This window comes from Triturus cristatus, chromosome 1_2 (assembly GCF_964204655.1).
Source record: "Triturus cristatus chromosome 1_2, aTriCri1.1, whole genome shotgun sequence".
Classification (NCBI taxonomy): Eukaryota; Metazoa; Chordata; class Amphibia; order Caudata; family Salamandridae; genus Triturus; species Triturus cristatus.
In genome coordinates, this window is record NC_140580.1 from 553,430,528 (window position 1) to 553,442,950 (window position 12,423).

A 12,423-nucleotide genomic window follows, 5' to 3' on the forward strand; every position below is an offset into this window, starting at 1 on the left:
AATGCACATCAGCTTGATCCTTACTAGCAGCCATCTCCTTTTTTATCCTCCTCTTTACCTCTCATTAAAAGAAAAAAGCTCAAAATTGAGGGATGGGACTTAAGGTGAGACAACTGAGACATCTTCCGACAAATGTTTTTTTTATTTCAGTAGATTATTGGGTTGATTAGTTACAGCAATCAAACAACCAGAGCTTAGCTTTCTTAAGGTCATTTTACTTGCGTTGTTTGGAAAGTACCAGGGTTACTGCATCTAAAACACCAACTCCAAGCCAGCCACTTTAAATCCCAGACTGCCACTCACTGACTGTCCTAGCAAAACTCAACCCCCTCTCTCCTCCGTGCAACCACTCACAGTCTGCTGCTGTCTGTAACTCACCCAGCCCCACCGCAGCAACTGAAACCAACTCACCTCCCCTACCCTTCCCGATGTGAGAGGAGGGTGCTGGTGCGGATGGGTCAAATGGCTGGGGGAGCACATTTAAACAGCAACAACAAGAGAGAAGGCTAGGAGGATGTGAGTATGCCACGGAGATTGCGGCACGCACACCCGGTCTGCTTCCGTGGGCCTCTGCCCTCAATGCAGAACTCGCTCAATTGCTGCTATCTGCCGTGGTCGACAGGCTCCTTTGGCAGCCGGTGCTGCGTTTATTAATGACTTCGCGGTAGCCAGGCAAGGTGTGGCCCACTCACCCAGCCTTGCTTCTCCGGGTCACCGCGTCTCCTCGAGGTGACCGTTTCTCCTCCGCATTACCTCGCTCTGCATCACCCCGCATCAACTTCCTGTGTAACGATGTAACTCGCAATGCACCTCTTTCTGTCACATGCCAACATTAAACATGGTTTCTCAAAAGTTCTGGTGGATACAGTATCTACATGCGGATTCCTCACCGACCCTCCAGCCTCCCTATTGCTTGTCTGCATATACCAAAAAGTAGTTTGTTTGTATATTCTGTATGTGTATGAGTTTTCATATGTAAATCTTTGGTTTAGTGTCCAAATTTTAATGTTACATTGTGATGTTAGTTTCACTCCTTCGCCTCAAAGGCAGATACAAAATGGGTGGAATCTGACGTCAGCACGCTGACGGGGGCTTGTTATGGCTCCAGTGACTTCATTCTGTGCCACGTGTGGAGCCATGTGCATTCTGACGCCCCTGTCGACGTGGAAGAGCTTCCTAGAATGTTTCAGCGCCATATTTAAAAAAGTGAGGTATCCGCAGGTAGAAATTGTATCCACCAGAAAAAGCGTAACAGATTGTTAGTGACTTATTCATTTGGCAGGCACCTTGTTTCACCCTCCTTGCTATTCTTTGCACATTTCAAGTGGTGAAAAAAAGCATTACGTGTACATATTTACATAAGAGTTTCTACATGGAATGTGAGAGCGAGAGAAAGCGGTGATGACTTCCTAGTTTTACCTTTCAGACAGTGCGTTACAGGACCATTAGTACCTATTGTTATACATTTTGCCTCTCCCTTATTTTTTTCAGGTTTTAATTATGGAACGTTGAATTTGAAAATAAATTCTATTTTTTGTGATGCCTCATTTTAATTGAATGAAATTTGATTGCTCTGATGAGTTATTTATTTAGCAATATAAGGGTGTAGGCGTTGCTTGGCACTGATTTAATGCATAGTTCCATTGAGCTTGCAGTTAGACAAACAGCCGACTTGTGCTTCTCTCCTGTGCTTGTTGGCCTGGGGGTTTCTCAAGGCTTAAGAAGTGCAATACTTTAGTATGACAATATCGGTCTGTAGAATTTGTGGTTGAAACGGGGAGGATGATGGGTTGTATAGGGTCAGGTTAAGGGTTTACATGGTTAAGAATCCAGTGGGTTACAGTCCGTTGGTTTCTGTGGGCCCTATGTCTGTATCTGCATCTTTTGTCCAGTTCACACCATTTGATGGGACTGGGCTCAAACATTTGAGGCACCCATGCCCTCTGGTACCAGAGTGTGGCAGAAAGTTGATCTGTTGCCTATTACAGCTATTAAGGTTTAAAAAAATAATAGAAGTTGCATTAAAATTACTGGATGATTCTGGTGTTTTGTATTGTAGGTCATTCAGTGTGGAAAAATGTGCTGGATGGAACTTAAATTTTAAACTGGATTCGTACAGCCACTGATTTGTGTTGTCCGGCCTTTTAGATGTGAATTGTGTCATTGACTTCAGTCCCTGGAGAGTAAAGGTAGTTTGGAAATTTCTACTTGTGTGGCTTTGTGTTAAATGTAGTTCGTAAAGACATGGTGGAACTTGGGTACACCTAATAAGACAGCAGTGTTTCATAGGGAAACTATTTAAACATAATGAATGCAACTTTGAAATGCTGTGTTTGGGGAAAAACAAGAGCCTGCAATAAATGCTAAAACGTGGACTGTGTTAAAGATCATAAGGTTTTGCATTTATTGGTCTGGTATCAACAATTACTAGGGATTTATAAAGCATCAAAACAACTTAAAATATAAGTAACCATATTGGTGTGCATGGAAAAGAGATGTAGAGCGTGCATAATTTATACAGCTAAAAACTATTTTAATGATGAAGTTGAAATAAAACCAACAGTATGTCTTCCAAATTCTGAAGCTTTTTTCTTTAGCAATATATCTGTAGTCCAGAATAATATGTTGAGGTTTCAACTGCAAATATCAAATTAGGTCATGGTAATCTTCAAGACACTACAACTAACAGACCACCAATCAATTAATCAATTTAGGGGCTGCACAAATTCAGACCCAGCTACAGTAGAAGGATAGCGAGAGACCATAATCATGATAGCAAGAGTGTTGAAAAGATATTGCAGCAGAAGCTTGTAAAGCTTAATTTGCCTACAAAAACACCAGAACAAGTAAATACATAACCTAGTCCTAGAGTGTAAAAATAGGAGGCGATGTCCAGGAGTTCTGTATACCAAAGATTTTTAGTGATGGTGGTCTTCCAGCACACATCTAGCATGGGAAGAAACGTAAACAACGGTCACCAGGAGTTCAAAAAGATGCTGAAAAGTATGCGACTGGTAAAAATACAAAGGCATCAGTTAAAAAAAGAGATTAAATTACTCACAAGTATCAACATAAGCCAATGGATCGTAAACAAGTCAGTTCACGAGTGCGAGACTGCAAACAAAAAAAGGGGCCAGATGTACTGATATCTGCTCACAAAATACTAGTCGCAAACTGTGACCCGTATTTTTGCTGCTAGTTAAGATTTTTAAGAGCCAGCATAAGTTTGACTTGGTTGGTTCTTAAAAATATGGATTTTAGTGGGTCAGAATCTGGCCTCTCTTTTGCATATTATGAGGTGGGTCGCAAATTGTGACTGATTGCATGGGAACGACATCGCATGAATGGTGGCAGCCTGTGGTTATTAAACCACCATGTCTGTGATTGCATATTTGATAGAAACTTCTAAAAGTAGATTCCTTACCTTTGAATTATCTCCAGGCGTCAGACTGGATCTGGAATTTTTTTCTGATCAGTACCCCTATGCGCCGTTATGTGGTGGTGTTGGGTTCTGCGCGGCATCGTCGGCGCCTGAAATTACGTGCACGGTGCCTATGTAGGTGCCACCCCAGCGCGCTGACGTTCGTTCTTTTCTTTCCATGCCTGTTAGCACCGATCCAGAGAGCTAACACCAGTCATGTTTTTACTGACCCCTTTTTGACTATTTGGTAAGTTTTGTTGAGATCTTTTCTCCTGCTGTGGCATGTATGCCAACTATGAAGGTTGGCTTCAAGCCCTGCAGCGCCTGTCGCCAACAAATATCAGTGAAAGACCTACATCTTGTTTGCCTCTGGTGCCTTGAGCGCAACCATGACGCAAAGTCCTGTGTCGACTGCTGCGCCATGCACCCCAAGTCCTTGAGTGATCCTCCCTCAAGCTCCTTGCCGCCTGATGTGCGATGCCATGGCAGTCTCAATTCCGGTCGAGAGGAAGACCCTGTGATCAGTAGTGAAGCCCTAGATCCTTGTTGCACTCAAAATTCTCTTCTGGTAAGTACCACAAAAAGAAGACCAAGAAGATGAAGAGGTCTTCCTCTTAGCCCCATCCATCAAAGTCGTCAGATGAATCAAGGGAGCCTCGTCATTCAGCGACCTCCACCCAACTTTGCGAATTTTATGAGGCCATGCACCTCCTATTTGGGCGGCCCCTCCCCGTCGGCGCGCCATGGGGCCCCGTGTATTTGGGAGTAGCTCTTACTGGTTCCCGGCCGGAACCACTTGGGCCCTAGGATTCACAGATGGATCCAGACCAGCACCGGTCTTACCACCTCAACCTTCCCCTGCGCCAGTCCCGATGTCGACTCTCCCGGGCGCCGCTGACTTCCTCCAGCAGCGACAACCACATTCTCACCCTTAACTCTGACATGGAGCCGTAGGGGTGTCGTCCAAAGCCAACTCCACCTCCAACTGGAACCCTGCCCTCCAGGCTAGAGCCTAAGCCCTATTCCTGTGGGCTAGAAATTGGGGAAGATTTGAAGGCGTCGCTGGACTCTGAAGAATACCATTCCCTAGACCCTAACATGGACTGGCCGACGCCAGTGGACTGGACACCTCCACAGATACTGTCATGGTCTCTCCTCCAACCAAGGCTACAGAGGTGGGAGAGTCTTTAGCTATGGTGGTTAGGAGGGCAGGCAAGAACCTGGACCTTAGCCTGCCCTCTGTGGTAGTCAGGACTAACGTCATGGCAGAGGTTCTGCAGCCGAAAGTGACTCCCTCAGAACCGTTTCTCCCATTTAATGACGCCCTTACTGACTTCCTGCTTGGGAGCTGGTCCAAATCCTGCACAGGGGCTCCTGTGAACAGGACAATTGCCCCACCCCAGGGGACCACATTTACTCGCACAATGCCCTACCCTGGAGAGCTTGGTTGTCCAAGCCTTCACTTCCATGTAAATCCTGGGGCATTCCCTACCACCCCACCAGATAGGTAATCCAAGAGGCTGGACACCTTAGGCAAAAAAAAAAAAACTTCCACCAGCCTGGCACTGCGGTCCGCAAACACCGTGTGCCCTTTGAGTCGTTACTACTATGCATTGTGGGTTTCGGTTGAGCAAATCTGCTGCCCATAGTCCTGGAAGAAGGCTGGGCCATATTCTCCCAAGCTATGGAAGACCGGAGAGATGCAGCCATGTTCACGATCTGGTGTGGGCTTGACATGACCGATCCGCTAGGCAGAGTAGTTTCTTTGTCAGTGGTCTTACAGCATCACGCCATGCTAAGGACAGCTAGCTTTTCAAGGGATGCCCAACTTCGGTTATGGACATGCCCTCTAATGGATCCCGTCTCTTCGGAGACAAGGCGGACTCAGCATGAGAGCCCTTCAAGTACAGCAGGGCTACGACCAGGTCCTTGGGCCTTTACATGCTCCCTGCCATCCCCAGACCTCATTTGACTCCTTTTGTAGCCACTTAAGGGGCTTCCAGCCATGTCTACCCGCCCAGCCACCACAGCACACAAGCTTCCCAGCCTCTGTGTGGCCGAGAAAATGGTCCCCATAGACCCTGTTGGTCGGGCAGCCAGAAGTCAGGCCAGTCCATCACCCTCCAGCAGCCGCAGCCTCCAAACCTCTTTAGTTTGCCCTCCAGCCATCTTTTGCAAACAGTGGGAGGCAGGATACGTCATCACCTGCACCACTGGAGTTCAATAACTTCAGACGGCTGGGTTCTCCAGATTGTCTTGGAGGGACTACTCCTTCCCCTTTGTGACTGCCCCTCTACCCATGCCACTCACTTGCGACAGGCTGACGGAAGATAATTTCTCCTTACTCCGCCAGGAAGTGGTGGTTCTCTTGACCAACAGAGCCATAGAGAGGGTGCTGACGCCAGAAGTAGGTCGTGGTTGTTATTTCTGCTACTTCCTGTCCAAGAAAGGAACTAGGCCTTCGTCCTATCTTAGACTTGGGCCCGTTCAATTTGTTCCTCAAGAAAGAGAAATTCAGAATGCTCAAGTCCTGTCTGCCCTGGACCTGGGAGACTGGATGATAGTGTTGGGCTTGCACGATGCATATTTTCACATCCCCGTCCTGCCTGCGGTCCACCATAGGCCATGAGCACTTTCAGTTCACTGTGCTCCCTGTTGGCCTCACCAGTGCCTCTTGGGTGTTCACCAAAGTGATGGCGGTGTTTACGGCTCATCTGCACCGATCATGGGTACCAATCTTACCCTATCTCGACAACTGTCTGTTGAAGGCAGGCTCATCCCAGGCAGTCATATACCACCTCCAGACTACAACAGACCTCCTGCACTCACTGGGGTTTACGATCAACGTGCTGAAGTCGCAACTGACTCCCTCTCAGAGGCTCCTTTTCATCGGAGCTGTTCTGGACACAGTGTCGTTTTGGGCATATCCTCCCAAACGGCGAGTCCAGGATATTCAGGCTATGATACAGATGTTTACAGATGTTTCATCCTCAATCCTGTGTTTTGGTGAGACTGACTCAGAGGCAGCTGGGCCTCATAGCATCCTGCATCTTGCTTGTGACTCATGCCCGCTGGCATATGCAGACTCTTCCAGTGGGTGCAGCATCAGGGAAGTCTCTCTGACATGGTCCGGATCTCAGAGAGACTGCAACAAATCTACAGTGGTGGTTATTAAACCGTGATTGGGTCAGCAACAGACCCCTCTCCCTTTCTCAACCAGATCTGATAGTAGTGCCAGATGCGTCACTCCTGCGACAAGGCGGCCATCTGGGGGAGGTGGAGATCAGAGGCCTCATATACCCGGTGAAATCTGGACTCCACATCAGCCTACTGGAGCTCTGGGAAATCTGGCTGGGACTACCGTCATGTGGTACTACAACAAACTGGGTAGTTTTGTGGATCCTTTGCCAAGAGGCCCTGTGTCTCTGGACGTGGCTGGAATATTAGGGCATGTTCCTGGTGGTTCAACAACTGGCGGACTCACTGAACTCTGGAGAGGACAAACTCAGCCCAAGATACCTAGCAGACCATGAGTGGGGTCTCCATCTGAAGGTGGTGCAAGTTCTCGTTCAGCAGTGGGGAGAGCTTTGGTTCTATCTGTTCACCTCGCCAAGAACAAGCAATGTGGGCAATTTTGCCTGCTAGAGATTTCAAGGCAGCTCTTGCTCGGAGATGCTTTTCATCTTGAATGGAGCCCAGGCCCCCTGTATGCTTTTTCTCCCATACCATTCCTGCCTAGCATTCTCAAGAGGATCAGGAACACCGGTCCGAAGTTATTCTTGAGGCTCCGGACTGGGCCTGGAGAGTCTGGTATCCCGAGCTTCTGTCACAGCGGCAGGGGCAGGTTCTCCACCCAAACCTGTCAAAGTTCCGCCTTAATGTGTGGAGATTGAGCGGCGACAGTTGCACAAGAGAGTTCTGGGTGGACGACCAACTCTTTGTGGGGTATGTTGGAGCGAAGAAAGGGAAGGCCGTTCAGAAACGGACCATCTCCCGGTGGATCATACTCTGCATTAAGATCTGATATGCACTGGTCAAGAAGCAAACCGCTGAGGGCTTGCATGCTCATTCCACCAGAGTGAAGGCTACATCCAATGCGTAAGCACACACAGTTCCAGTCCTGAACAACTGCTAGGCAGCGACGTGGCCTCTCTGCATACGTTTACAAAACCCTACAGCCTGGACAGACATGTCAGTTGGATGTGGACTTCGCCTGTTCACTCCTGTAGGACTTTTTGTTGTGAAATTGTTTCACTGACTCACCTCTATTAGATGACCAGTTACTTACCTTCGGTAATGCTTTTTCTGGTAGAGACTCTATCTAGCTGCCGATTCCTTACAGACCCACCCATCCTCCCCACTCTGTGAATGGATTTCTAGGGACAGGACCCTTTTATGGCCCTAGTTCACATCAGTGGTCAGTGTTCTTTGTGTCTGTGCACTCCTGGCATGGAAAGTAGTGAAAAGAAATTGACATCGGTGCTCTCGAGTTGCACTTATTTAGGCACCGCACACATCCCTTCTGGCGCGGAGGACGCCGTGCAGATCCGAACAACGCAACCTATCATTACGCAGATGTACTGATCACAAACAAAATCCAGATCCAGTCTGACGCCTGGGGAAAATTCTAAGGTAAGGAGTCTCTGGCTAGACAGAGTCTCTACCAGATAAAGTGTTACCTTTTTTTTTTTTTTAATACAGACCGTTTTCCTTACAGAAATTGGGATGGCGTTTAAAAAGGAAAGTTTCTCTTTTTTAGTTGTTTAAGAGGAATTAGTTGTTCAGGGGACCTTTGCCTCCACTTAAAAAAACCTTTTTGTACATTCACAAGGTGAAGACGTACTGACGGGGCCCCTTCCTTTTTGCAAATACTTTACCACACCCTGTGAGGTTTTGTTAAGATATCAATGTTTTGCGAATATATCTCAGTTGGAACACATTGATACCTTGGATACTGATTTGTTATTTGGAAGGGATGCTTACAACACCTTCCAGATACCCAATTGGTATCCATTTGGAAGTCCAGTTTAGGAGTCGGAAATTATTTTCGTACTTGAAATGTGATTTTTACGTAAGAAAAAGCATTTTAATGGTCGCAAGCGCCGAATCGGAACGTTCGCAAACATGAAAAAAACGATTCCATCTGTCCATAAATTAATGCATGGCAGCCAGGTGAGGGATCGAGTGGGACTTACCTGATGCTAGGCATCAATGAACACATGGTTGTGCTGTACAGAGGACGAGCTCTGTTTGACAGTGTGCCAAATAAAACAAATGTTGAAAATTGTGCCTACCCAATTTGGTGCCCAAAATAGGGCCAACGTGTAATCAAACCTGATCAAAAATATAAATAATGCAGTTGGGCCAATTTGGAGCAAGGTAATCATTTGAACGTGTGGATGATGTTAAAAAAGCAGGAAAAATTCATAATCCCTGAAACAAAATGGACAAATTTGTATTAAATAAAACAAAACCATTCACGTTAAAGAAGGGTTCAGCTGTGAAAGATCACAGAAGATCATCTAGACCAAATATATGTATATATATCTGTGTGTGTGTGTGTGTATGTGTATATATATATATATATTACCTACTGGCGGTCGCCAGTAGGTAGTTATAGTTAGGACCACGTTTCCATAGGAAATCCGCAACATTCTATTTTGAATAACTTTGGCGCCGGTCGACGAATCCTCGCGAATTTTTCAAAATAGGTGGGGCGCTACGCTCCGCTCCTACCCTGAAAGTCTCGGGGGGATTCGTCAAGCGGGGGCTGAGATAAAAGGGGGGTCCCAAAACGCGTTTTTCCCATGCATTTTTCCATAGGACCTTTAGACACAGCTACAGCCCGAACGGCTGAACAGAATTACTTGAAATTTGGCAGAGAGGTAGTCCTCAGGTCAAGGAAGTGCCTTTTGTAGGTTTGGTGTAAATCTGTTCAGGATATTCAGCGAAAATAGCCTTTAAATCAATATATATATCTGAGCCAGCTTACGGTGCGCTTACCGTACGCGTACGGTGGCGTGCGCGAGCGCGATTTTGATTGGCTGTTAGATCTTAGTAAACATTCGAATCGGTCGAAACCAGGAAGCGGCGGCCGCCATTTTCTCTCTCGCTCTCTGAGTTGGGCAGCAAAAACGATGCCAAAAAATGTCTAAAGAGGCAGTTTCTTGAGATCCTAACCACCCAGCATTGATATAGGGGTCCCCAAACAACCCCCAAGCCCAAAAAAAAAAATTTTTTTTTTTGGGAAAATCGCCGATTACGCTTACCGTACGCGTACGGTAAAAATTTTTTAAAAAAAAAATTATCCACACCCTCCCCACCCCGTGTGCAAATGGTGACCGAAGGGCACCATTTGTGCATGGCTTATTACAGGTAAGAAATAAACAAAGAATAAATTTCACAAAGATGCGCATAATATGTCCCCCATGTGCGCACGGTGCGCGAAGCGCATCGTGCGTACATGGCCCATCCCGCATAACGTGGGCACGCGGTGCGCGCAGCGCACCGCGTGACCACCGTACGTGCACGGCACTAACTGCGTAAAGTGGGCGCACGGTGCGCGAAGCGCACCGTGCGCGCTCGGAACGAACTGCGTTAACTGGGCGCGCACGCCACGAATGGCATAAAGTAACTTAGCATTTAAAAAAACGTACAAATTCACTGAAAAAACCATAGGTTTCACACACGTTATAGTTAGGAATTAGCATTTAAAAAACCTTGCAAATTCACTGAAAAAACCATAGGTTTCACACATGTTATAGTTAGCTGGACATTTTATTGATAAAAAACCAATGAAATTCCCCCGTTATAGTTAGTGCAGGCAACTATAACTCACGCGACCGCAATCTTCTGCTGATGACATATGTGTCTTTATGAAAAAAAAATATTTGTAATATATGTATAGCTTAAATTAATGGAAGAAGACATGGGCAAATAAGTGTCTAAATACAGTATTAGCATCAGCAGAGGATTGCGGTCGCGTGAGTTATAGTTGCCTGCACTAACTATAACGGGGGAATTTCATTGGTTTTTTATCAATAAAATGTCCAGCTAACTATAACATGTGTGAAACCTATGGTTTTTTCAGTGAATATATATATATATATATATATATATATATATATATATACACACCTAATTTTACCTTCTGTGTGGTGTGGTTAACACACAAAACATTACAAGTACATTTTACGGCATAGTGGTGTTATAATAGGTCATAATAGATAACCTGTGAGTAGCATTACCGCTTGTAAACGTTTTAGCATTAGAAATTTGGTCACATACTGTTCATTTGCCACACTTAAAGTGTTCTCTTATAGCTGGTATATCCCAGTTGGCAGTCACCATTTTCAGAACTGTTTATTTAGAATAATGGGATTTGTCCAAACTGGACTTAATGGTTTTTATTCCTCCATAAAGTAAACAGTGGTTTATTGAGAAGCATCCCTATCGCAGATAATATATGCCAATTTTTTTGAATGATTTTGTAATTTAAGTTTAAAAGGTTTTATTCCTTCCAGTGTTGCTATAACTCTGAGTTCTAGTTGCATACTGTAAATACATACATTCATGGTGTGCACACGTGCTTTAATATTGTTCCATTGTTTGGAGTGTCTGCCTAGTGCATTTTTTGGGGATTTGTAAAGCAGTAATGTTGACGTTTTGTTCTTTATACAGGTGACGGACAACATCAGTCAGAACACAATATTGGAGTATGTGATGATTAATAGCATATTTGAGGCTATACTACAGGTAGGAAATGTTAGATTTATGCAATATCTGTCATGTTAAGTATGCAGAGTAGTGTTTTGTTTTATTTCCCATCACTCTCTTAGCTTGGAGGACAAGACCTCACACTGGCCAGAATTCACCGACTTGGTTGCTTGAGACATCCTGTGCCCATTAAAACTTCAAGCTTACTTTACAAGCACATTGTTAGTTAACTGCAAGTGTCAGCCATTTAAACTGATTGAACATCAAAGAGTGCACACTTTCATGGATCAACAAGTTACAAATTATTCACAATGACTAGACAGTACATTTTCCTTGTATTTTAATGATCAACTCTCTAACTCTAGCCCCTTCCTTTTAAGAGCGACTTATCTTTTAAATAGATTTCTGTTTAATATTGTGTGCAACTGTTTTGTCAGCTAGCTTTTGCCTTTAGACACACCTCTCTTACTACATTTACATTACATAGGAAGGAGAAGTGTTAATATAATTTGGGTATGATCCTAATACTAGCTAAATTGTGATTGGCAAGAGCATGTGAAGCGAAGGCCATCTTCCCATGTTATTTGAATGTGGGTTTGCTTGCTGCAACAATTTTCCTGGGTGTTTTTTATGAGGCTCAGCGAGGAGTAAATGTGCCTCAAAAGAAGCAGTGTGCTTCCTGCTGAAAGCTGCTGCATTGAAAAACATTCATCACTGAACGATCTCTTAATTACCTCGTCTATGTAATCTGATCATATTTATTTCATTTTACTTGTGTTTGTTTGTTGTGCAGTCACTTTTGTAAAAATTACCAAAGCCAAAAATGTCTTTAATCGGTGACTACAACAGTTCACATAAAAACGGTTACATTGTTGTTGCTTAATAGTTAGCAATTTAAAATATTATTTAAAAAATCTACTACATATATCAGTGCTAAAATAATTATATGCAGAGACCAAAATAAGCTACTCTTTTTTTGCCACTATAACATTCATATTCGCAGCATGTGTTGGCCATAGATACATATGCTTAGTGTACTCCTGCCATCTAGTGTTGGTCTTGGACGTTTGCAGCTTGTTTTTCTTCGAAAAAGTCTTTTGAACCACATGGTATAGCGACTCCTTCTGTAGCCTGTATTGCGCATGATCATCGGCTCCTTTGTTAGATTGTTTTTAGGTCTCGCCTGACCCAGCGCATGCGCTGGTCTGGCGAGACTTATTGAGAGGGCTCCAAAAAGTGCTACCAGGCCAGCCTAGAGCTACAGTGCATGTGCGCTGGCACGCGTG

General features: G+C 44.9%; 1 protein-coding gene across 2 annotated transcripts in view; it reads left to right on the forward strand.

The window, feature by feature from the left end:
- The window catches only part of ARMH3 (armadillo like helical domain containing 3), a 772,183-nt gene that overhangs the window by 174,749 nt on the left and 585,011 nt on the right, over positions 1-12,423 (forward strand). For both annotated transcript variants that reach the window (XM_085606447.1, XM_085606449.1), the window contains one exon: positions 11,102-11,176. In XM_085606447.1, coding sequence (XP_085462573.1) covers positions 11,102-11,176 — 75 coding nt within the window. The remainder of the gene's footprint in view (positions 1-11,101; positions 11,177-12,423) is intronic.